Source organism: Sus scrofa, chromosome 13, assembly GCF_054392235.1.
Source record: "Sus scrofa isolate SSC_HxYL_T2T_F1_AM1 chromosome 13, Sscrofa_HxYL_maternal_Yorkshire_Landrace_v2.0, whole genome shotgun sequence".
NCBI classification, from domain to species: Eukaryota; Metazoa; Chordata; class Mammalia; order Artiodactyla; family Suidae; genus Sus; species Sus scrofa.
Window position 1 is genome coordinate 194,560,746 of NC_139395.1, and position 27,702 is coordinate 194,588,447.

A 27,702-nucleotide genomic window follows, 5' to 3' on the forward strand; every position below is an offset into this window, starting at 1 on the left:
GTGTAGGTTGCAGACGCGGCTCGGGTTGCTGTGTCTATGGCGTAGGCCGGTAGCTACAGCTCTGATTCGACCCCTAGCCTGGGAACCTCCATATGCCGCGGAGCGGCCCAGGAAATAGCAAAAAAAGACCAAAAAAAAAAAAAAAGTAAGAAAAAAGAAAAAGATACATGCACCCCTGTGTTCATTGCAGCACTATTCACAATAGCCAAGACATGGAAAAAACCTAAATGCCCATCGACAGATTAATGGACAAAGAAGATGTGGTATATCTTGGTATATGCCATAAAAAAAAGATAAACTAACACCATTTCTAGCAACATGGATGGAACTAGAGATTCTCATACTAAGTGAAGTAAGCCAGAAATAAAAAGACAAACACCATAAGATATCACTTATTTCTGGAATATAAAATATGTAACAGATGATCCTACCTAAAAAAACAAAAATAGATCATGGCCAAGGACAGCAGATTTAGGGTTTCCAGGGGGAGGGAGGGAGTGGGATGGATGGGCCTTTTGGAGATTTTTGGTTGCAAATTGTTATATTTGGGATGGATGGGCAATGGGCCCCTACTGTACAGCACAGGGAAATGTGTGTGATTGGGTCCCTTTGCTGTTAAACATAACTTGAGGAAACATTCTAATCAACTATACTTTAATAATAATAACAAAAAAATTCACAGAGCATCAGTGAAACTTCAATCAGCCTAATAAGGGAGAGGAGAGAGAAGGGACACAGAAAAAAAGAATCGCAAAAGTTAAAAATTTAGATAAAATTTGATGAAATCTTTAAACTCATAGATCCAAGAAGGTCAACAAATACTAAACACAAGAGGTATGGAAAAAATTCCAGAAACCACATCATAATCAAACTGCTTAAAATCATTGATAAAGGAGAAAAATCTTAAAACCAGCCAGAGAAAAAAAATGCTAATTTTCTTCATGGAAAAAGGAAAGATAGTAATAGATTTCTCATTAATATCATTACATGGTAAAAGATAGTACAGCAACCTCTTTAAAGAGGTAGAACAAGCAAACAAACAGAACAAACAACTATCAAACCAAAATTCTGTACCCAGAAAAATTATCTTTCAAAATAAGGACATCACTTGTACATCATAAGCATAAGACTTTTTCAGACACACAAAAGTTTAAAGAATTCACAACTATTAGGCCCTATAAAAAAAAAAATCTTAAAGCAACATCTTTAGCCACAAGGTAAGTTATACCAGATGAAAATGTGCATCTACATAAGGGTTAGAAGTGCACCAGAAATGATAACTATGTCAAAAAATATATATGACTTTTCTTAAGTCTTTGTATCTTTAATAGGCATATCTCTTTAAAAAAATGATACATTGTATTGTTGTTTTTGGCATATGTGCAAGTAAAATGTATGCCACCAATAGCATGAGAGAGAAATGGAATTACACTACTGTAAGGCTCTCATATTTGAAGTGGTAAAATTAACTTGAAGGTAGACTGTGATGAAATAAAGATAATGTAATGTAATAATATACTGTAAACCCCAAAGAAACCACAAACATAATCAAATGTTATAGATAATAAACCCACAAAGGATATCTAATGGAACCATAAGACCTCAATATATCCAAAAGAAGGCAGACAATGAGAAAATCAGAACAAAGAACAGATGGGACAAACAAAACAAAATGGCAAGAGAACAGATTTAAAATCAACTGTATCTAATATTACACTAAATTTAAAGATGCAAATACCCTCAATTAAATGGCAGAGGTCATCAACATCATCTGTCATTTGAAAAGTTCAAATTTAAAACACAGTGAACTACCTCTACACAAGTATTAGAATAGTAAAAATAAAAAAAACAACAAAAAATCTGGTGAAAGTGCAGTTTGTGGTGCAAGAAAACAATGGAATTCGATAAGTGTCACTGAGAATGCAAAATGTAGAGTCACTTTGGAAAATAATCTGGCAGTTTCTTATAAAGTTAAATTTACCCTCACACTATGACCCAGCAATCTCTCTTCTTTCTCTTTCATCCAAAAGAAATGAAAACTTATGTTCACATAAAAACCTTCAGGCAGATATTTATTTTGGATAAATATTGATAGATGTCAAAAAATATGAACAAATTACATTCCCTCCCATGGGTGAATGGATAAAGGAACTGTGGTATATCCATACAATGAAATCTTATTCATTACTAACATTCCATTGATATAGACAACAACATGATGAATTATAAAGATATAAAGGCTCAGTGAAAGAAGCCAAACCTAAAAAGCCACATACTATACAATTCCATCTATATAATGTTCTGGAAAAAGGTAAATCTAGGTACAGAGGTTGCCAGAGAGTAGGAATGGGAAATTGAAAATAAAAGGGCAGCGCAAGGCAGTTTTTTGTGATGGAAGTGTTCTATATCTTAATTGCATGGTGGTTACATGACTATGCATTTATTAAAACTCATAGAACTGTATTCCAAAAAGACTATATTTTAAGTAAAGTTCTTAAAAGTAGCTTTAGCTTAACGTTTCTCAGGAAATCATCTGGGTGCCTCCAATATGAATATTTCTCTCAGTCCCTAAATTTACTAGTCTACTGGGAATACCCAGGAGAACTATGTTGTTTGTGTAGTCTCTCTCATAGTTTGTTACAGACAGCTAATTACTGTTTGAATCTGGATCGTACGGCATAACATTTTTATAACTCACATTCTCAATAATCTGGCAGTGTTGATTCTCATTAATTGGCACATTATCTGTATGGGTAGATCTAAATAGAAAAGGCAACTAAATGGTGATGGTAATTACCTAGATAATTAAACCTAAATCATCTATTTCATTCAAGCATCTGTTACCATCCCCAGCCAGCAGGGAATGTTAAGAGTTTTGCTAACCACCCACAAAATGTATTTTTGGTTTTTTTTCCCTGAGTAGAAATAATGCTTCTACATTTTATAAATTTAGTAAATTTTCATAGTCTGTCCACTGTTTAAATTTTACATAAAAATTAAAATTACATGCATGACTATATTTTTCTCTGTAGTATATCCCAATGACTTTACCCTATTTTCTTATTTAACCAATGAAGGAGGTGTATATAATAACATTTGTCTATTAAAACATGATTAAGACAGTGAGTCATATAATAGTGAACATGCCTGTCTGCCTTTACCTATAATTTTATCTTACAGCATAATAAAAGGATATGTGCTGAGTTTTTAGGATTATAACCTGAAACTTTCTGATTACATTGCCCAATTACAAAATTACCAGTTAAAATTGTGTCATAATTTTTAGGCAAATTAGAAAGATATCTTAATTATAAAATATTTTAAAAATTTTCATATAGTTGCAAAAAATTTTAATCCAAACAAATAATTTTAGAAGTAGAATATGAATAAAATATCTTGCCCCTTCATATGATAATTAACATTGAATTTCTAAAAATATTTAGGTATAATAACCTTTTGTTCATTAAAAACTCAAATTTTATATGAAAACTCATTTCCAAATACACTAAAACCACTTAATTCTTCTATGAGGTGTACCTTACATTACATGTAGAAACACATGGAGTTCCCATCGTGGCTCAGTGTTAACAAATCCGACTAGGATCCATGAGGATGCTGGTTTGATCCCTGGCCTTTCTCAGTGGGTTAGGGATCTGGCGTTGCTGTGAGCTGTGGTGTAGGTTGCAGATGTTGCTTGGATACCTTATTGCTGTGGCTGTGGCATAGGCCAGTAACTGCAGCTCCAATTCAACCCCTAGCCTGGGAGCGTCCATATGATGCAGGTGAGGCCCTAAAAAGACAGAAAGACAAAAAGAAACACACAGTGGCTGCTCCCACTGTTCACATAGTTTGGAGTTCTTTTTCTGTATCACCTGTCAACATTACAAGGAGCTAGAGCATCATTTGAGGACCCAGGAGAAAATGGGGTGTGAATGGTAAAGCTGGGGGACAGTTTTCAGAATAAATGAACAAAATTTATAAAAACATTAAATCATTTTGACAAAATCATTACATTTATACAGCCTTAAGAATTCTAGAGTCCCAATTCCCACATTCTCCCAAAGTACCCTTGATCTTTTAACCAGGCAGTTTAAAAGACAAAAATGAAATGATAAAGACTTCAGCACAAATAGCATAACTGTAAATTGGTTTTCTGAGGTTACTCTCTAAAGACCTAAAGACAGTTCTTTAGCTGTTTTAAACCAAATACCCTCATTAAATCTAAGTTTCATGTATAATATCTTCAAAGAATTTTGAAACTATTTAATGAAATACAATATTAAATAACTGCAGAAGTTAACATGAAGTAAGGCATAGAGGCCAAAGCTAATTTTAATATTTAATTAATTTGGAAAAGGATGAATTTATACATAAGTCCTCCATGACACTGAAATAAATTATGGGGTGCACTGGTATTTACCAGACTGTCCACAGCTATTAGGAAGTATATTTTGTTTACATCTCCAACATTACACATTATTTATGTGACAAAAAATAAAAGATAAAATTAAAAGCTATCAGAAGATCACTTCTATAGTTTGTAACTTTTTGTGCATCCTTGCATGTTCATCCCTGTATTCGCTTGTTTACTTTTTATTTATTTTGTTTTATTGAGATATAATTGCTACATACCATTGTGTTAGTTTAAGGTATACAATGTGGTATTGATTAAATACACTTACACATTATAAAATGATTACCACCATAGTGTTAGCCAACCTGCATCATTAACCACCATTCTGGTCTCTGTTTCTATGAGCTCAGCTTTTTTAAGCTTCCACAGGTGACAGCATACAATATTTATCTTTCTCTGTCTGATTTACATCACCTGCCCTAATGCCCTCAGGACCTTACCATGTTGTCACAAACTGCTGGATATCCCTCTTTCTTGTGGTTGAGTAATATTCCATTACACCCACACACACCACATTTTCTTCATCCATTCATCCCTTTGATGGATCTTTAGGTGGCTTCCATATCTTGGCTATTGTACAATGCTGCAATAACCATAGGAGTACAGATATCTCTTCAATCTTCCATATCCTGTACTCACTTCCCTTGCATATATACCCAGAAGTAGAAGTGATGGATCATATGGTAGTTCTATTTTTAATTTTTTGAGGAATCTGCAAATGTTTTCCATAATGATTGCAACAATTTACATTCCTACCAGTGGTTCATAAGGATTCCTTTTTTCCACATTCTAGCCAACTCAATTTCTTGTCTCTTTGATGATAGCCATTCTAATAGGGGGGAAGCAATACTTCTTTTTAGTTTTGATTTACATTCCTAATTACTACTGATGTCTTTTATTTAATTTTTTTTTTTTTTGGCTTTTTAGGGCTCCACCCATGGCATATGGAAGTTCCTAGGCTAGGGGTCAAATTGGAGCTATAGGTGCCAGTCTATGCCACAGCCACAGCAACACAGGATCCAAGTGTCTGTGACCTACACCACAGCTCACAGCAGATCTTTAACCCACTGAGCAAGGCCAGGGATCAAACCCGTATCCTCATGGATACCAGTTGAGTTTGTTACCACTGAGCCACAATGGGAACTCCCTGATATCTGTTTTATTCTCCAGCTGGCATATGATGAAGACAATCCATATGGCATTATTTAATTTATCCATTCCCTTTTGAGCTATAAATTAGATAACAGTACTTACTAATAATAAAACAGCAAACCCTCACTGTTTTTATTTTTAGAGGAACTAAAGATCTCAATTCTGATAATTACCAAAAACTATTATTTGCCTCATCATTTTTAAAGAGTCTGCAATTTTTTAAATTTAAGAGGTAGATATGGAAATAATTTTTTAAGCACATAATAAACTTCAAAATCCAAAAAAATGTCTTGCCTAAATATAAAAATATTCAATAATTTCACATTCTGTAAATACCAATTTTAGTATATGTTAATTTTTTCATATATCAACCAAGAAAAGCAATAACTGTTAATGTATATAGCAAATTACAACTTAAGAAAGTCCTTCATTTAATATCAGTATAAATTCAATTTATCAATATCCCTTTATGAGAAAAAATAATTTCATTAAGGTTTTCATAATTATGGTATACACATGTATTTGTTACATTAAAAAATGAGTCATTAACCAAATGTTATGGTAATTTTGCCATTGTAATGACTGCCTAATGTTTCATGTTATGGATATTCCATATTAAATGTATCAAGTGCCTCACTGAGCAGTTAATTTATTTCTAATTTTCAGCATTGCAAATCAGACTGAAAAAATTGTCTTCCATAGAAATACTTATGTGCATTTCTATTTCCTTGTATTTATTTAACAAACATTTGTATAATACTTATTGTATGTCAGAAAATATTTTATATCCTTTATAAATGTTACAATGTTTAAACTTCTTGATCAGTTTATGAAGTAGACTATCACTATTCTAATTTTATAGATAAAAAAATAACTGAGACACAAAAAGATTAATCAGTTTGCCAGAGTCACAGAGCTAGTAAGGAATTGAATTTATATTCAATTCAAGCTGAGGCACTCTGAACATTACCCTATGCTACCTAGTCTCTAAGGTAAAAATTCTAGAAGAAATAATGGGCCCAAAGTATTAACATCTGAGGGTTCTTGACATATTTTCCTAAATCCTTTCCAGAATATGTTTACCTGTGTATACACCTACCAGCAGTGAAGCACAGTGGCAATTTCTGTATAACTTTAGCAACAAAAGACTTTTTTTTTTCCAATTTGGGAAGAGATATATCTCATTGACTTAATTTTAATTTATTTGAATACTCTTGGGGTTACATATTTAAAAATATGACTATTAAATCTTTATCCCTTTAATTTTTTAAATTGTCCTTTGTCAATTTATTTGTTTCTGTGGTTCTTCATTCAACAACTATTCACTTGGTACCTACTGTGTACCAAGCACAGTTTTAGGCACTTGAAGTACTCCTGTGAACAAAATGGATAACATCAATGTCCTCCAGGTACTTAAATTTTACATGAGGATAGCCAAACAATAAACAAAAGGTGTAATAAATAAGAATATAGTATATTACCCGTAAGTCCTATGAGTAAAAACAAAGTAAAACTTAAGCAGGGTAAGGGAGATCGGGAGTGGTAGAAAGGCTTCATTGAAAAGATGACATCTGAGGAAAATCTTGGGAGATGAACAAGTTAGCCCTCTAGGGAAGGAAATTTCCAAGAAGAGGAAAGAGCCAGTGGAAAGGTTCTAAAAAAGATCCTGCCTGGTATGTTCAAGGAACAGCAAGCAGGCCTCCAAGCCTAGAGCCAAAGAACCAGTTCAGTGAAGGAAGAGCTGGGGTGGAAGGGTATAGGATAGTAGAGGTGCAGTTCCCAAGTCAGGTGGGATCTTCTAAACCATTGTGAGGTCTTCGGCTTTTGTTGAGATTCTGGTTAAATTCTGGATAATGTTTAGAAGGTAGGGACAACAGTTTTTATGACTGGATGTGGAGTGTGAGAGGAAAACGCTAATCTATAATTAACCCAGGTTTTTTGTCTTAACCAAAAAAGTATTTCTCTGTTTCAGCTGGGATGTGTCCTTTTATATATTTTGTAAAAATTATTAATATGTAAATAATTTAGTCCTTCTATATTTCATGTATTACAAAAGTTTTCTTTTGTTAATAATGTTTGTGACATGCAATTTTTTTATCTGTATGGAGGTAAACTGAGCAACATTTTCTGTTGAGTTGCTCTGTCTTGGTTTTCATTATTCTTCAAACAAAAATTTGCCTATGTTTCCTGCTTACCATTTTATATTTAATTTTTTACTCTATCTATAACTAATTTTGGCTATGTTATAATTAAGATATCAGGCATTTTCAGTTGTCAATCATTTATTCTTGTGTCACCACTTGAAAAGTTTCTGACATCATCTGCAAAACCATGTTTTGGAGTTTTCCTTTTACTCTCTTAAATGCATTTATATTCTTCTGCCAGTATCAAACTTTTTAAATATTTTGGAGTTTGCTTTACTGTTTTATAGTTAAAGTTATAAACATTACTCTCATTATTCACATTTTCTTGGCCCATGTCAATAATTTGTTACTTCATGTTAATTATGAAGAGCCATCTCTTCTGTAGTTTATTGTTGTTTTTGTTGTTGTTGTTGTTATGCCTGTGGCTTGTAGAAATTTCTAGGACAGGGATCAAGCCTGCATGCCACAATTGTAATTAGAGCCACAGAAGTAACAACAGCAGATCCTTAACCCACTGAGCCACGAGGGAACTCCAGATTGTTTTCCTTTTCTGCAGATTTTGATTGGAGTCATGTAAAACGTATGTGTGTTTAATAAGAATGGCCATTGCTGCAACATTAAATCTTCCATTCCATGAAGATTTCTTTGATTACACTGCAGAATTTTATACTCATCACCAAATTTAAAAAATGAAATATATGAGTGGGTCTAAATTTTGCTCTCTTAGTTTCCTGGTTCTTAGTTTATTCTATCAATTCGAGATTTGTATCTTCTGTTCAGTTGAGGAGTGTTTTCTTTCATCATATCTGTAATTAGTTCTTCTGTTGTGTCTCCTCCAGCAACACTAGGTATCTATATTTTTGTGTTTTAATTATTTTCCCCAATAAATTTCCCAGTCTTCTCTATTATTTATATCACCTCATTCTGTAGGTTACTAAAATGTTTTCTACATTTTTGATCAATTCTACTCTTTCTAATGTCGATACTAAATTTGATGTTGACTTTAGTTTCTTCACTCTGTTTCCTTTTCATCTCAGGCAGTTGCTTCATCATTGCTCTTCACTTGCTCCTTCATGGATTACTGTTTTCTTAAATATTATTGAGAACACCAACCAATGCTTTATGTAATTTCCTACTTCTTGTCATGAATCTTTTAAAAAGTCAAACTTATTTCTAAAGTTGATTATTGGATCTTTATGTTGCTGCTGATGAAGTCAAAGTACCATTTTGTTGTTGTTGTGTTTTTCATCTTCACCTCTGCTTGAACAATGAGAGATGAGAGTCTAGCCCTGGCACTTGCCCATATACAGAGCATCCTTGGTCCTTTTTACTGCACATATGTATGGAACTAAATCCCTCTTTCTCATAGTGAGCTTGTGGGCTGTTTTATGTACAAAGATTCTAGCTAAAATTTCTGGCATCTGGCCAAGACTTACAACATATGGTTCTTCAAAACTGAGGAAGAAACTCTTTTGCTTCTCTTTCCAGTTATGATATATAGAGAGGATACTTGATTCCAGGACAGCATAAATCCTTTACATTCAAGTGCCAGAAACAGAGGATGTCAGTAAACTGAAACAACTAGAATCCTTTTTTTTTTTTTTTTTTTTGTCTGCTCCCACAGCATGCGGAAGTTCCCAGTCAGGGGATCAAACCCACACCACAGCAGCGACCAGAGACACAGCAATTGTGAATGTCATATCCTTAACCTGCTGAGCCATATGGAAATCTATTAGACTTCTTCATTCATACTCACCATCCTGCTGTTCAGAGAGGTATGAATGGAGGAGACTATGGAATATAAATGGTGAACAACCTTGACCTCTTTAAAAACTATTTTTGGGGGCTACGAATGTAGTTTCTGCTCTTATATTTAGTAGATGCTTTGCATTGTTAAATTAATAGATACAGAGAGTTCCCATTGTGGCTCAGTGGGTTAATAACCCAATTAGTATACATGAGGATGCAGGTTTGATCTCTGACCTTGCTCAGTGGGTTAAGTCTCTGGCATTGCTGCAAGCTGCGGTATAGATCACAGATGTGGCTCGGATTCCGTGTTGCTATGGCTGTGATGTAGGCCAGCAGCTGCAGCTTCTATTTGACCTCTAGCCTGGGAACTAAGTGTGGCCCTAAAAAAGCAATGTAAGTTAGTTAATTAATTAATTAACAACAACAATAACAAGTACAACAATACTTCAACAGAGGTCAGTTGAAGATTAAAAATCCTGCAGCTCTAGTCCTTTAAACATGACCTCCCAAACTTTCTCTTCCTTTCTTTGCTATTCTTTCCTAAGGAATGGGTGTTGCTAATATTCCTAACTGAAAACATCCATATATTTTGGTATTTTTGTAAGTATCTCAATCAAATGCAAAGTAAAAGTGCCTTTTTTTTTCCTTTACAGTGACATCTCACTCATTGACTTTTGAATGACTAAATATTCTCATACCAAAAGCTTACAAAATATCTTATACTTTAAAGAATTTTCCCAGCTCTCCTCTGTTGATATAGACTTCATCTAAATGCATATTTTATCACTTATTTTGTTTATTATTTTATTCTCCAAATATTACTATTTACTATGTTTGATAATCACAAAAAGGTAATTAGGACATCAAATATATAAATACAGGTACATTAAAGAGAAATAAAGAGAAAATTTTGCAGTCAACCAAAGTGATTCCTAGCCACCCAGAAATCCACTGAAATGATTTGTCTCACTTTTTTCGTGTTTCTTACGTCTCATGAAATGATTGTATGTGTTTTTTTCTTCACTTGGGTAACATTGATTCCAGATCTCATCCAAGCCAAATAAAATTTGTACCTTCTAGATATTCTAATATTTATAAAATATAATCTAAAGCACATGATAAACAGTTATTTAACTATGTGAATTTTCAAACAACTCCTTATCAAAGCAATATTTTCAAGTGTAAAAGATAACATTAAAATCAAAATTTAGTTTTCTTACCTTTCTGGATATGTAAGTGATTTTAACATGAGACGCCGGATAGTGTATTTGCATTTGGAACATTGCTGATTTGAGCTCTGAAAATATGCCAAACTAATGCTTGAAATATTTACAACATCATTTAAAAACTGAGCAAGAATCTTGACTTCTTGAAGTTTATAAAATAATTTGTTCTTCCTAAACAGAAAATTTGATACACGGCATATGAGTAATTTGCAATAGAATACAACTTTAAAATCAATATAATCTTATCAATGTTAGATAGAAAAACCAATCTTACAGGAACAAGGCCAAACAAAAAATATGTGCGAAAAAGTGTTAAAATAATTTAAACAGTAATTAAAAACAAAATAAATTAATAATAATATATGTATCCCCACACTCAAATTTTGTGGAAAAACTTTTTTTGAGAAAAAGTGGTACATCTTATCTTTCTGACTAGGTGTCTAGATTGTACAGTTAGTTATCTAAGATTGGAGAAGTCATATTCTGCTTCTGTTTATAGAAATCTGAACAACTATGACTGTTCTTTGAATAGGCTATGTCCTCAAATAATAATCCTTTGTTATTCTCCGCCACTGTATCATTTCGTGGGTCTGCCTAACTCCAAAAGAAACAAGAAAGGAGTGTAAGAAGGAGGAGAAAGGGAAGGAAGAGGAGAAGGAAGGAAAAAAGAAGGGAGGGAGGAAGGTTGGGAGATCTGATGGAAGGAAGGAAAAGCATGAAGGAGAGGAAAGGAGAGAAGGGAAGGGAAAGAAGAGGAAAGGAAATGTTTTTTAAAAATCTATTGAAAAAATTTCTTCTTTTGAAGCAACAATGATTTACTTGAGCAAAGGCAATAATCACATATAAAATAGCTGAAAAACAACCCGTGGGATACCCAAAATGCATGCAATCTTATATTTGTCCCTGCTCCTTTCTCCTTTTGATTCTCTACACCAGCTAGGTCCAACAACAGTTGCTATTACTTCCCTCAAAACCCATCCCCGGTCCTTCCTGGAAGAGTGACTACCTCCTCTTTCACCGAATATAACATGGTTGATCAGATCTCTAATTTCCATCTAAGAGCTTATCTAGATTTCTCAGAGATACTTCAAAGTCAACATTTCCAGATGGAAACATGTTGTCTCTCTTTACAAATTCATATCTACTCCATTGGCTCCAAACACCAACTGTTTGCTCCTGAACACTAAGTGTCTGCCTCTAGCTCAGCCATGTCTGCTGAGATCCATTCACATATATCCACTGTTATTCCCCCTGCCTACTTGAATATCTCAAAGATGCCTGAAGCTCAGTAAGTTCAAATTTAATGACATCTTTCCCAACACCTACCTCTCATCAAAACAAAACAAAACAAACAAAAAATACCCCTAAAACTTAGAAATATCCTCATCTTCTTAAATGGTGCCAACACCTTTTTTCCAAGCCAGACAATGAGGCTAAATTTTTGAGATCATCGTCTCTTTCAACCCCTATATCTAATTGATCCTAAATGCCTACTGACCTTATAGACGAAATATTCTGAATCTGCTTTGAATCCATCCTCATTTTTCCATCTTCACCACCCTTTATTTCATGGCACCATTGTTCCTTGCCTTCATTCTTGCATCAGTATATTGTCTTTTCTTGCTCTAGCTCATTATGGTCAAATCATTTTTCCAAAATAAAAATCCAATCCTAGCCCCAACAGGACCTCCCCAGCTAAAACACTTCATTGGTTTTCATTTGCCCAGTGAATACAATAAAAATCCTTGAGTATGTCCTATAAGTTCTAATTCCTACAAAATCCAGGTCCTCTCTACCTCTCTCATCATTCTTGTCCTTTCCCTGCCTCTAGTCTCATACATAATAAACTTCCTTCAGCACCTGACATGGGCTATGCTCCCTCCTCCTTCAGGAGTCTGGCCTTTATTGGACACTCTGCCTGTAATGCAATAGAGCAGACCAACTGCTGCTGCTCATTTTGGTATCAACTAATATAAAATGTCCATAGAGAAAGTATTAGTGAACCCACGATTTCACATCCCCTATTTTATGTTCCCAAACACACCAAAATTTACCTCAAGATATTTTTCACAGATTTTATTAACATATTTTAAAATGATTTGTTTACTTGTGTATCATTTATTAGACTGTAAAATTAATAAGGGTAGGACCATGTCTGTTTTTCTCATCAGAGTACAGAGTATATTCAGCCCTTAGCACAGTACCTAGCTTAATATAGATATTCACTGAAAGTTGTTTGAATACAGTAATGATGAACATCATCATTTTATTTATAAAGTTTATCTGCTTACTAGACAAAAATTATGGAAGGACAGGAATCTAGTTTGTCCTAAATTGTGTCCTTAATTTGTAGTACAGTTCAAGAAATTTTATTGAATGATTAAATTGGCTTCTCTCCATGTATCTCCCACCTCAGTGAATGGCACCATAATTTAAATAGTTGCCAAGCTTAAAATGCAAAGTCACTCCAGTTTTTTTCCACTTCACTTTCATATCTTTAATTAATCATGAAAATAAATCTATTTTGGAGTTCCCTGGTGGCTCAGTGGATTAAGGATCCAGTGCTATCTCTGCTGTGTCTGGGATCACTTCTGTGGTGCAGGTTCAATGCCTGGCCTAGGGACAGACATGCTACGGGCACAGCCAAAAAAAAATCTATTCTAAATTTTTAAAACCCACTTCCACTGACTTTACCCAGGTCCTCATTATCTTTCACATAAATTATTACAATAGCCATATTAATACATTTGGTATCATTTTATGATGTGTAAGTGATTTTTAGGGACATAGGACAAATGACCTCATTATAGCATCCCATATAAAAATCAGAATGCAGAGCATATCTACAAAAAGAATCTTAATTTTGCCAAATAAAAAAATGTGTGCATGCCCCAGGGCATTACAAGAGGAAGAAAGGAGAAAAATTAGGAGGTGGAGATGGAAGGGAAGCAGAAGGAAGATGAGGGAAGGAGGAAGAGGAACGGGTATAAATCAAATGAAAAAATTTGAATATCCCTGGACTATGTAATTATAGATGATTCTCATTTTCTACTGTATAATATAACACATTTTTTTTTACAGCAAGCAAGCATTCCTATTTTAACTTTGAAAAGGGAAATAAAATATCATTTAAAAGTCTCTGACTTTCCTGGCAACTAAAACAGTTAAAATCCTAAAACATGACTAAACTTATCAGCAAATAATTATTAATAGAAAAACAATAAAGCCATTGGTCAGGCTTAGATAGACAGATTTACCCTGTGTATGGGTTTCATATTTTATATTTTCATAAAAAAATGGACTAATCAAGTGTTTGAATGAAACGTTTCAATACCTCACCATGTTCTGCACAGAACATGATGCTGGTAAAGGAAATTAAGACTCATAATTTGAGTGCCTTCTGAACAAGTTTAAAGCAACTACCCCAGAACTGCAGTCTGTGTTACTGACGTCTCGTACTTTCCTATCTCCCTGCCTTTTAAAGACTCTCTTCTATCCCCTAACTGCAATAGCCCTCTTTCAAATGTTTCTTTGCCTCTTCCTCTGTACTCCCATAGCACAAAAGTGTTCTGCTAGTATAAAACTTATTACTCAGACCTGTAATTATGCATTAGTCTCCTCTAGTATTCTGTGACCTCTTTGAGAGTGGTAATATTGCTATGTCAGTTTGGATCCCCATTATTTTTTGAAAGGCCTGAATACATTTGATTACTGCTGATTGTTTGTTGGATAATTGAATTCAAAAGCTAACAAAGCATGTATCTGATAGAATAAGTAATGAATCATACATAAATGTATGCATTGGATATACATTATATATACAATGTTAAGCAATTTAAAGTAATAAACTATAATGGAATAGTATTTTTATTCATTATAACACATTCTATCGATGCTCAAAATTAAGTGGAAGGTTTCCTCTCTTCTTCTAACCTTTGTGGTAGATAAATGTATAACAAACAAGTTATTTAGTCTTTTTCATATTCAGTTAGCTCCCTTCATAGAATAAATGAATTAGAATATGACACCAGAGATCCATTTAATACTTAAAAGTTTAAGACTCATTGCATAGAGTATTTACACTACTTGGATTATCTTCCAAATGTTTTCTTGGGTGCTCAAGAAAATATATTTTACAAAAGAAAATAGTACTAAATTATACTTACTCATAGAGCCTTGGCTCTTCAACCATTCCAAGCTGATTTAATAATTTAAATGTAATATAGCCATCCTTCATAGTCTTATCCAGAACAATTACACTGAGAACAAAATAATAGGCTACAAAACAAAAATATAGAATGCAATTCATGTTATTTAAAAAAATTTTTTTCATGTTATTTTTTTTAATTGTTTTGCTACAGATATGCATATGAACATATATTTATGTAATCTAGGAATGTATATCTGCAAATAATAATGAGTGGCACACATTTAGTACATAAGTAATACATTTTATTTCTTATTATTTTTTAACTAGTTTTGAAAATGAGTAATGAAAAGCTTTCCAGACAGTGATGGGTATGGTAAAAAGTTGGTCAAATAATTAGTAAATGCTAACAGTTCTGTAAACCCCAAAACATGAGATTTTAGGTCAATCAAACATTTTTTCTTTTTCCTTTTTTGTCTTTTGTCTTTTTTAGGGCCGCATCCGCAGCCTATGGAGGTTCCCAGGCTAAGGGTCAAATCAGAGCTGTAGCTGCTGGCCTACACCACAGCTCAGGGTAACGCCGGATCCTTAACCCTGAGTGAGACCAGGGATCAAACCCGAAACCTCGTGGTTCCTAGTCGGATTCATTTCCACTGCACCACGACGGGAACTCCCAACATTTTTTTCTTTATCTATAGCATATCTAAGGTAACTATGATTAGGTTCCTTAATTATCTGATTAATAGACCTAGCTAAATTTGCTTGACAAATATAATTTACAACTTCACTGGTTGTTTAGGAATGACTGTAAAATCAGTCCTATATAGAGTGAGCTCATAATAGTTCTTTTTCAAAATGCCCATACAAAACAGTGGTTTATCTTTCAGAGGCAAAGATGCTGAACTCATCCCTATACTCAGTATCATCTGGGCTACGCCAAAAGTTCTTACTCTCTGTGAGTTTTTCTGAGTACTGTGCAGCAACTCTTAAAAGACAAAGTATATAAACAGAACATGGAATGCATGAATTTTCTTGTGCGATTCACCACACTTACTAAAATTGTGCATGGTAGCTGTTTAATGTTGCTACTGAACAACTGGAGTAACTTCTTGCCTTATGCCTGATGTTTAGTACCACCTCAAATAAAGTAATGAATTTATAATTGGCCTTCATCAATTGCTAACTCAAAAGACATAAGGGAACACTTCTTACTTTAAATCAACTGCCCAGCTTTAGATAAAATACTTTGTTCCCTTCACCCAAAAAAGTGAGTGTTCGGACTTGCTCAGATGATTTCTGGCAATATGATATACTGAGATGTTAATAATAAGCTGACCTCTGCTACAGGTATCTAGAAATTCTGGGTGTTCAATTCATAAATTAAATATGCAACCAAGCTCATATGAAGTAAGAGAAAATATCAGGAGGCAGAGATTAAGAGAAATTAAAGGCCAGGCTTTAGAAGAACTAAAGCCCTGGATCTCCGCAGGACTTGAGAACTGAGTGTAGCATGGAGACAGAGGCAGAAGTGTCAACATCCATGCTGCAACAAGAGACAATACAAAGTGATGGAGCTAAGATGAAAATTCATGCACAGTCAGGGAATCTTTGTCATTGAAAGGGAAACTTGGAAATGTCTTCCAACTGGTTCTGTATGGGACGCAGGTGGAAAAAATCTTTTTCCATGAGACTAAATAAAACCCCAGGTAACAGGCATCAGCTGGTTAAGGGTGTCCCAAAATTTACATGAAAAACGCTCCAGGTTTATGGTACATAAATTCTGAAAAAAACAAAATCCAACTTGTTCTGAAGGGAGATTATGAAGAAGGTCAGATGGCTGAGAGTTTTCATGAACCTTTGTTTTGAAATAAAACAAATATTTTCTTTAATTTTAGTAGAGACTTACTCTCTGTGAGTTTTTCTGAGTACTGTGCAGCAACTCTTAAAAGACAAAGTATATAAACAGAACATGGAATGCATGAATTTTCAGAAAATGACAACAATAAATCATGCATAAATTAAGAGAGATAAATAAAAGTTTATATGTAACAAAAGTTTAACCAGAAGAAAACTATAGATTATATTCAAGGAATAATATTGCTAATAAATGAAAAAAAGAAATTTATTTTAAAATACAAAACTTAATACCTTCAAAGTACTCAATGAAAATAACTCTCAGAGAGTTATTTTCTAGTGGTGGTCTAGTGGTTAGGATTCAGCACTTTTACTGCTGCATCCTGGGTTCAATCCCTGGTCTGGGAACTGAGAGCCCACATCAACCCATTGCAGGCTGTGACAAATAACAAACAATAACAACAACAACAACAACAACAACAAAAACACAACCCTCAATGTAAAATTCTATCCGAGACTAAATTTACATTCCAGCGTAAGGAAAAAAAAAAAATAAGGACATTTTCAAGGAAACAAACAAATGAACTAAGAGGCATTACTTAGTGAAAAGTCACTAAGGGTCTATTTAAATAAGATAGAAATTAAATTCAAAAGGAAGGATTTGTGGAGGGAGGAAAGAAGAATATAAAATGTAGAAATCTGAAACTTATAAATGAGCATTTTATGTTATGATAATATTGATAATAACTGTTTATTGTTACATAAGAAGTGAAATAAAATATTACAGAACATAATATTGATGATAGAAAAGAAGACACAAGATTCCAAGCTTTATGAGACAAATTGTTGTTGTGAGAGCATCTGATAGAATAGCTTGCAAGGCAAAAACAACCCTAAAACAGAAAAAAAAAGCAAAGCAAGTCAACAGGAAAATATGACAATCCTGAAACTTTATATAGCATAAACTCACAGTCTCACAATACATAAAGCCAAAATCTAGACAGTGTAACTGTCTGCTAAAATAGAAGGTTTAAACAGAACTCAAATTGTAACATAGAGAAATTGTCCAGTAGGTGGTTGAAAATTACGTGTTATACAAAGAACAGAGAAAATCACAATTTTGGTGAGAAAAGACAATCAACTAATGCCAGCACCGACACGAATCAGATGCTGGGATTAACTAACAAGAATTTTAAAGAAACCATCATAAAAAAATGCTTCAAAGTCAGAGTCTTTTTCAAAATATGAATAGAAAAGTCTCAGCCAAGAAATAGAAGCTATAAAAGAAAATAAAGTGGTAGTTCCCATCATGGCACAGCAGAAACAAATCTGACTAGGAACCATGAGGTTTCGGGTTTGATCCCTGGCCTTGCTTGGTGTGTTAAGGATCTGGTGTTGCCATGAGCTGTAGTATAGGTCACAAACGCAGCTTGGATCTGATGTTGCTGTGGCTATGGTGTATGTAGGCCAGCAGCTGTAGCTCCGATCTGACTTCTAGCCTGGGAACCTCCATTTGCCCTGGGTGCAGCTCTTAAAAGAAAAAGGAAAATAAAGTGGAAATTACATACGTGAAAAATACCAGAGTTCCTGTCATGGCTCAGCGGCTAATGAACCCAACTAGTATCCATGAGTACGAAGGTTCAATCCCTGGCCTTGCTCAGTGGGTTAAGAATCTGGCAATGCTATGAGCTGTGAGGTAGGTCACAAATGCAGCTTGGATCCCATGATGCTGTGGCTGTGGCATAGGCAGGTGGCTTCGGCTCCGTCCATATGCTGTAGGTGTGGCCCTAAAAAGACAAAAATATATATATACCATAATGGACAAAAAAAACCTACTAGATAGTCTCAATAATAGAGTAGAAGTGGTAGAGGATAGAAACAAGTGAACTTGAAGACAGATCAAGCTGTTACTCAGTCTGAAACAGAGAGAAAATAGACTACGAGAAAAAAAATGAACAGAGCTCCACAGACCTGTGAAACTATAACAAAAGAATTATAATTAAACTTCAGAAAACTGAAAAAAAAAGAAAAGAATCTTGAAAGCAGTCAAAGTAGAATGATGAAAACGTTATCTACAGGATAACACCAAGTGGGTTACAGTAGATTTCTCATCTGAAACCACAGAGGCCAAAAGGAACATTTATTAAGTGCTAAAAGAAAGACCTCAACTATTAATTTTCTATCCAAAGCATTATTTGAGAATATGGGAGAAATAAAGACATTCTCAGACCAAAAAAAAAAACTTAAAGAATTTCTCATTAGCAGACCCATTCTTAAATATTATAGAAAGGTACACAAAGGAATTGATGAAATTAATAATCTTAGAGTATCAGAAACAAAAAGGGGAAATGGAAAAAAAGAAATATGGATACATACAATAAATTATTGTTTTCCTTATGAGTTTATAAATCATATTTGTTACTTGAAATAAAAATTATCACACAATCTGATACTCGAGATAATAATATTTAAAAGTGGAGAATGTAAAATAACCTAAATGGAAATAAAGTCCTCACATTTCACTTGAAGTGGTAAATGTTAATGCCAGTAGACTTTGAAAACTCAAATATGTATTTTATATCGGTGGCAGGCCTCCCCAAATATGCCCATGTCCTAATCTATGGAAGCTGTGAATATATTACCTTAAAATGGCAAAGGATAATTAAAATCTCAAAGGGAATTGGGGTTGCTAATCAGCTGCCCTTAAAGTAAAGAAATTATTTTGAATTATCCAAGTGGACCCAAAATAATCCCAAGGATTATAATCACAAAGCCTTAAAAGTGGAAGAGGAGAATCAGAAAAAGAGACATGATGCAGAAGGAAAGTCAAAGTGTTTATTTCTTTATTCTTAATCTTAATGATTATTTTAGATATTCTGCACTATGTGCCTTTCAATATATATTTAAATAAGATTGTCTATGTTTGAAGTAACACATAAAAGTATAATACTGTTAGAAAAAAATCTCCAGAGAAAATCTTCAGGACCTAGGGCTCAGCAAAGAGTTCTCAGACACCAAAACTATGTTCCGTGAAAGGAGAAAGTAATAAATTAGGCCTCATAAAAAGGGAATGGCACCTTCTTCTCATGAAGAAGATTAAAAAACAATCAAGTTATAGGCTGGGAAAAAAATTTTTGCAGACAAAATCTTCAACAAGTAAAAGTGGACTTCTATCAAAAATATATGAAGAACCCTCAAAACTCAATAGTTAAAAAAAATCCAGTTGGAAAATGAGCAGAAGACTGAAACACACATTTGACCAAAGAAGATACTAGAAAATATATGCAATATCATGTTATTAGAGCAAAAAAATTAAACTCTCAACAATGCATCACTATACACCTATCAGAATGGATAAATCTTTGAAGTTCCCACTGTGGTGCAGTGGGTTAAGGATCCAGCATGGTCTCTATAGCGACTTGGGTCATGTCTGTGGCTTACATTTGATCCCTGGCCTGGGAACTTTTGTATGCCATGGGTAGGACAAAAAAAAAAAAAAAAAATAGATAAATTTTAACAATAATGACAACACCAAATGCTAGTAAGAAATCAGAGATATTAAATCACTCATACTTTACTGTGGGGAATAAAAAACGGTTAGCCACACTGAAAAACTGTCATTTTCTTTCTCTCTTTGTGTGTGTGTGTGTGTGTGTGTGTGTGTGTGTGTATGTGTGTGTTTAGGGCCACACCCACGGCATATGGAGTTTCCCAGGCTAGGGGTCGAATAGGAGCTGTAGCTGCTGGCCTACACCACAGCCACATCAATGCCAGACCTGAGCCCCATCTGACCTAAGTCCACAGCTCATGGCAATGTGGGATCCTCAACCCACTGAGCGAGGCCAGGGATTGAACCCGCAACCTCATGGTTCCCTAGTCGGATTCATTTCCACTGTGCCCCAGTGGGAACTCCAACACTGTCATTTTCTTATAAGGCTAAACGTACAGTTAATTTCTGATCCAGCATTTGTATTCCTGGGCATTTATAACAGAGAAATGAGAACTTAAATTTACACAAAAATATTTATGCAAATAGTCATAGCAGCTTTATTCATGATAGCCAAATCTAACCATATCCATGATACCCTACAATAAATGAATAATTAAACAAACTGCACTACACACATACAATGGAATATTACTCAGCAATAAAAAGGAATGAATTATTGATACATGCTGCAACACAGGTGAAGCTCCAGAGAATTATGCTTAAAAGGCCAAATTAAAAGGTTACATAGTTAATGATTCCCTTTATACAAAATTTTTAAATTGACAGAATTTTAGGAATATGTTCATGGATGTCACAGATTAGAAAGGTCAGGTTAAGAAAATTGTATATATAGTATAAAAGTGACACCCAAGTGATCTTGTGGTGATGGAACTGTTCAATAGCTTTGCTGTCATGATAAATATAAAGCCCTACAGAATGATTAAATGATTGAATTGTACAAAGCTAAACACACACAAGTGATGAAATATAAATAAGATGGATGGATTTTAGCAAGATAAATATTGTGGTAGTGACATTTTATTTATTCTATATTAATGAAAAAATTTTACCATTGAATAAAAATGAATTAATTGTACACAGGCTCTCCTCTGCATTATTTCTTATATCTACATGTGAATCTAAATTTAATTCAATTAAAATTTTAATTTCAAAATGGATTGCCCTCCCCCAAAAAAATGGATGACAGGATCCATCACAAATGAATGACAGGACACACCACAAATGTTTAAAGACTATCTTAAAATTGATGGTAACTGTGCCTGCAAAATGGTAATACTACCTAGCCTAAAATATTTTGAAATATAAGAAGCTATTTTAAGTATTTATTCCACAGTAGCCAAGATCAATGGCAGTGACTGGAAATTTATTTCATGATATTCTTGTATAATAGGGATTTTATTTATAAACCACTTCAAGATTTGATCTCTAAAGAGGATAATTTCACTTTTTAAATAGCTTCTCATAAGTCTAATTATTTAATATATTTATAAGAGATTATCTCCTGTTCTTCAAATATTCTCCTCTTATCCAACTCTAAATATATTGGGAAAATTACTATTTATTTGCACTTTTTGTATTTATAGAATTTAGTTTCAGTTTCCAAAAAGATAATCATAAAAAGTGTAGATAGATGACTTAAACTCTGTAACCTGTTATACACTGACATAACTCTAAATGTAGGAAACTGGGGGTATAAAACAAAAGACCTTGATTTTTTTTGGAAAATATTACACAAAGCATATGCTCAATTTATTTAAGAATCCTTATTTGAATTTGTACAACTGGTTCTAATAAATTTAAAATCCCATGAAAGTGCCTGGTAAAATTTGTTTTGGATAAAAATATAAATTAGTATATAAAACTAATTATTGGCTCATTTGTTAAAAATGTTAACTTACTACAGAATGGATTTGTTTGAACAGTATCCAAAAACACCGTGGTCCTGAGAGATCTGTTTTCTATTCTTTCTTTTAAGATATCTTTCCATAGCTCAGTTTGATAACCTGAGAATTGAGAAATAGAACATTAGTAATTTGACTTCCATCAAACAGCATACAAAAATATCAAATCACTAAAAAAAATAAAGGATAAAATTATAATAATAATTTAATTTGAGGATTTTTCTAACGTAATATCATTTTTCAAAATAATTTCACATTCTATTTATTTTTAATTATGATAACAACTCTTAAATTTGAGATTCATAAATAAATCTACCACCTGGAAATCTTATTAGAGTTTAGCATACTCCATATGGTTAAAGCCCATTTGTAGAAGTTTTTACTACTATATTGTAAATTCGGAATTCTACTTGAAATTCTTTTTAGTAAATCAGCAGAATAAATTGATTAGATAAAACTTAAACATGAAAATTAGTTCATGAGCACAGCCACCAATTTGCCTATTTACACATTCATACAGATACGATATGCTTATGTACATGTTATATAGACAATACAAAATAGAGATAGCACCTATATACACTATATTTTGTGTGTATAATAAATACTTCAGAAACAAACATTATTTGTACATTGAGAATATGCAATATACACACTATAAGATGCTTCCTGTTTCATGGATGTGTCTATTTCCACATTGCTACCTCTAAATTTTAGATTTGAATGTAGTAGAAAGAATACTGAATTGAAAATTTAGAGGTTTAACTCTCGTTCTCACTGTGCCCTTAAGCAATCCATATGTTCACACTAGGTTACAATTTTCCTTTATATGGAAAAGCAATAGGACCAGAAAAGCAATCCCCAAAATGAGGTCTGAAGAAAACTAATCCCACAAGACATTTTGTGGATAGAAGGGGTCTATAAGGAAAAAAGTCTGGCAAAGCCTGCATATTGCTTGCCTCTCCTAGCAATTCTCCGAGTATGTTAATATAAAGTTCCTGTGAAAGAAAAGTGCAGGAGGCTGTTTAATTCAGACTTGATAATTGCAACACATTTCACTGAGGCACTTTGGTTTTGGAAACATTTCTAGGAGAGACTACATGATACTGATCAGATGTTTAGATGTTCATGACATGCCTGGGGTCTGGTATTGTTTTTGGCAAATCCTGAACAAACAGCCTCTGAAATTCTTTCCACCTCTTCTAACATTCGGTTTTTACATGGATTCTTTTTTCTCTATAATTTCCCACCAGCAGCCTTTAGTAATCGCAAGTTGCAACAGTTAACTACTCTTATCAAGTTTACTGATTTATGAGTTGTGAAACCATGTACGATTCGTACTACTTGCCAATAGCAAATGAAAAGCTAACCATGGTTCACACCTCTTTACTTGCTCATAAGTCTCCCCATTAAAAAACAAAACAAAACTCAGTACTGCTAAGAAGAATGTACAAGTCTCTTTCTTTAGTGGAAATATAGATAATAAATAGTAAGATTTTTTTGTATATCAGAATTCCTGTCATGGTTCAGTGGAATCGAATCTAACTAGCATCCATGAGTACGCAGATTCGATCCCTGGCCTCGCTCAGTGGGTTAAGGATCTGGTGTTGCCATGAGCTTAGTGTAGGGTCGCAAAAGCGGCTCAGATCTTATATTGCTGTGGCTGTGGCATAGGCCGGCAGCTGCAGCTCTAATTCCACCCCTAGCCCAGGAACCTCCATATGCCACAGGTGCAGCCCCCCCCCAAAAAAAGACAAAAAAGTTTAAAAAGATCTTTTCATGTATCAAGAACAAGGATGATCATGAGAGCACCAAATGCACCCACTACACTGAGCACAGAAAAGCAGTTCACCAAGTTCTCTCACTAAGTATCTGAAAAAAATATTTAGTACGAAATAAACTATTTTCTCTGTTCCATAAAAAAAGTTCCCATAAAGCATTAACATATTCACAAGTGAATGTGAAAGTTTCCAGTAGAAAATACTAACACAATTATGTTGTCCATTTCCCACAAACAATTATAGTAATTAGAACAATCTCTCTTACCTAGTTTAGGACATGATTTTTCCTTAAAGTTGTCACAATCCACACATGAGCCAGACTTGTAATCTTTGTAAGAATGACAAGGAAACGAAATAAAATTGCAGCTTGTTTCCAAAGCTGCCATAAACAAGTAAACTGCTCTCTGGTGGTCGCATTTAATAAATTCAATTCCTTTAGTGTTAAAAATCAGGCAGTTAGATATATTAAGTTCATATGTTAGAAAAAAATAAAGATTAAGTTCTACATAATGTTGTGAACTTTATGAACATTAAAGTATTGATTAAAATGCAGTGTTTTATCTCAGGCAACTAAACAAATGGTACAATTGAAAACTTAAGGATACAATGCCTTTTATGTGAGATTTATAGCAAATTTTTCTAAAGTAATAATTAAAACAGCAAAATATATTTCATTTCAATACTTCAACAAACCCTAGACACATAGTGTCACCATATTTTGTAACTAGTGTACACATAGCTCTCTTTTAACTCTCACCACTAACATTTCTATTTTATTTTTATTTATTTATTTATTTATTTTTATTTATTTGCTTTTTAGGGTCGCGCCTGTGGCATATGGAGGTTTCCAAGCTAGGGGTCCAATCAGAGCTACAGCTGTCAGCCTACACCATAGCCATAGCAATGCCAGATCTGAGCCACATCTATGACCTACACCACAGCTCATAGCAACGCCCAGTCCTCACTCATTGAGCGAGGCCAGGGATCACACCCACATCCTCATGGATCCTGAGCCACATGGGAACTCTATCCCCTAACATTTCTATCCAGTGTTGGACATGACTAAGAAACCTGGTGACATTAACACTTTATCATGTCCCTTTCCTTTCCCAACTGCTCACATCATTATCCTCTTGGCCAAACTTCTCTAGTTGTAGCAGCTATTAATGATGTGATGCTTGACCAGCTGCCACTGCAGACCTCAGAATATTTCTTACTATGGCTCTGATTTGAGCCAAATTCCACACCTGAAACAGTTGCTCAGCTATGTATGTACAGAATAACCAAGTGCAGAAGTTCATAAACCTATGTTTTTACAATACTATAACAACAGAAAAATTAAATCCTGAAACCAAACTTGTGTTATATGATACTTTGGCTACATTTGCTACTTCATTTGACTTGTAAATTTCTCCTAATGTTTAAAATGATGAACTAAAACTGTTGAGACTGTATTATAATCAGTTTCACCCATAACCAAATGAGATGTTTACGGTAACACTTATGAACTGAGAAAGATAAAATTAAACTATTTTCCACCAATAACTCCCGAATCCTGAGCAAGAGTGATAAAAATCTTGCCCACAGATTAAGCAGGGAAAAGGTAAACTGATTTTCTTTCATTATTTTGAGTCATGAACAATTTATTCTAAAATACTATTGGTATACCTGCAAAGATTGATTTAGGACAGCCAGGTTGTTTTTTCCCTCCATTTGGATAAAAATCTATGTGTCCCAAGGGTTCTTTAATGCCTAAACCTGAGAAGAAAAGTACTCAAGAATCACAAAGTAAATATAATCAGGTCAGCCACATATCCTATAAAATCCACTGAAAGTGACTAAAAACTTGAATCAGAAAATAAATGCTATTTTTTAAAAGATGAGTTTTTCTAGTCTTAACTCCTCAATTTAATTCCTCATGCAAATTATGTTTCATTAATTTAACACATTTACCTATGATCAGTTTATTATGGGCCCATCACAGTTCTTTGTGCTGTGAATACGTAAGTGAAAAAGGAAAAGAGCAAAATTTCTTATTGTAGTGGAAAGTATTTCCTAGTAGAGAAAGATGTAATAAGTAAGCAAAAATACAGTATTTAAGATAATAGTAAGTGCAACGGAGAAAAATTAAGCAGAATAAAGGTCAACAAATGCCTAGTGAGGGTGGTAGGTTGCAGTTTTAATTAGCTTGTTTGGAAAATCTCCCATGAGGAGTTGAGAATAGAGCAAAGGGTCAGTGAAGAATGTGATGGAAGTAGTAAGTCAAGCTGATATCTGCTTGCGCATGGGGTATTCAAAGAAGTTGGTGAAATATGTGAGACAGAGCATTAGAGGAAATGAAACCAAGTCATTTACGACCTTTTAGGTGAGTGTGATGATTCATTCTCTTTCTTGATAATAATATGAAGGATTTGATGCTAAAATTCACTAACTGGAAAAATTGAAAGATGCTGCATCACAGCTGGAACAAGTTGGGCCAGAGTGACATGAAACACATAGCTATGACTTAAGAGCTTCAGTACATACTCGTCCACTGGTATCCATAGAGTATTGGTTCCAGGCCTCGCCACACCTACCCCTAACTCCAAAGATACCAAAATCTGAGGGTACCCAAGTTGCTTATATAAAATGTCACATTACAGACATCTCTCTGTACTATTGAGTTCCACATCTGCAAATACTGATAGCCATTCTGTAGAGCCTTGGGGCACTGAGGAAGGTGCAAATTCTGGGTGCATTACCAATATGGGGTCCATAACTCAGGGAAGCCCTAAGAATGAAAGAGGTTAGCAAGCTCAGAATAGCCAGGACTGTGATTAGATATAAAATACGGCTGCCGAGTAAGACTGCAAACTTTAGTTTGGGATAAAAGAAATTTCCTACAACATAAGGAACTCTTGAGCGAGGTCAGCAATAGATTCAGTAAAACACAAGATAAATACTTGGTTCTGGCAATAAGGATTAAAATGCAGCTGTGAATCCATTAAATATCTATAAAATAATTCTAAAAAAAATGTAGCTCCTTGATTAGTTCTCTTATGTATCAGAACATGACAGTGAGGTATTAGCAGGGCAAGAGAGCACTGAGCATGTGCATTACAGGGGAGGGGTTTCAGCATAAAAGGAAAGACCAAGGACAACTTAGAGGACTTCATTAGAACTCCCTGCAATCCAGGGAAGCACATGTATGATGTGATTGTATGGTAAGGGTATGCTAGCCAACATTTTCTCCAATCTGCCTCTGAGGTAGAATCAAATCAGACCAAGAAGACTGCTTAGAAATCAGGAAGAAGCAAAAGATATTTATAATTAACTTACAAGCAGCCCTTGATTCAAGCATGTCATTTCTCTTTAATCAGATGGAAGGGGCAGGGCAGCTTGTTTGGTCTGTTTAGGTCATTCATTCTCTTGGTTTCAAGGAGGGTGGGGAGAGCAGATATGGCTTTTTAATTTTCTTTTTATTGTAAAATATAACATGCAGAAAATATAAAATATAAAACTAAAAATTAATTAAAGGATATAAAGCAAATAGCCACTTAGCTACCACACCCATATCAGGAAACAGAACCTAGAAACTCCCTGTGTGCCTTAACCCAATCACCAGCTTTTCTCTTTTATATTAAAAAAAAACTGTTTTCTTTTTAAATATGTATTTTTACCATTGCTATTCTTTACCTGCTAAGGATACCTCCATAACAATATATTTTAGATTCTAGATTAGCAAATTTTGGGGAAAAAAAACACATAAATTGACTCATACTTTATGCATGCTTTTGTGTCTGGCTTCTTTCAATTTCCAGTATATTTGTGCTTGTGATGTTAA

The 27,702-nt window shown here is 34.1% G+C and overlaps 1 protein-coding gene across 7 annotated transcripts in view; it reads right to left on the minus strand.

The window, feature by feature from the left end:
- LIPI (lipase I) overlaps positions 1 to 27,702 on the minus strand; it is a 54,402-nt gene that overhangs the window by 4,687 nt on the left and 22,013 nt on the right. For all 7 annotated transcript variants that reach the window (XM_084991716.1, XM_084991713.1, XM_084991714.1 and 4 more), the window contains exons 5-9: positions 25,548 to 25,637; positions 24,145 to 24,312; positions 22,096 to 22,200; positions 14,852 to 14,963; positions 10,680 to 10,856 (exon numbers count right to left, since the gene is read on the minus strand). In XM_084991716.1, coding sequence (XP_084847842.1) covers positions 10,680 to 10,856; positions 14,852 to 14,963; positions 22,096 to 22,200; positions 24,145 to 24,312; positions 25,548 to 25,637 — 652 coding nt within the window. The remainder of the gene's footprint in view (positions 1 to 10,679; positions 10,857 to 14,851; positions 14,964 to 22,095; positions 22,201 to 24,144; positions 24,313 to 25,547; positions 25,638 to 27,702) is intronic.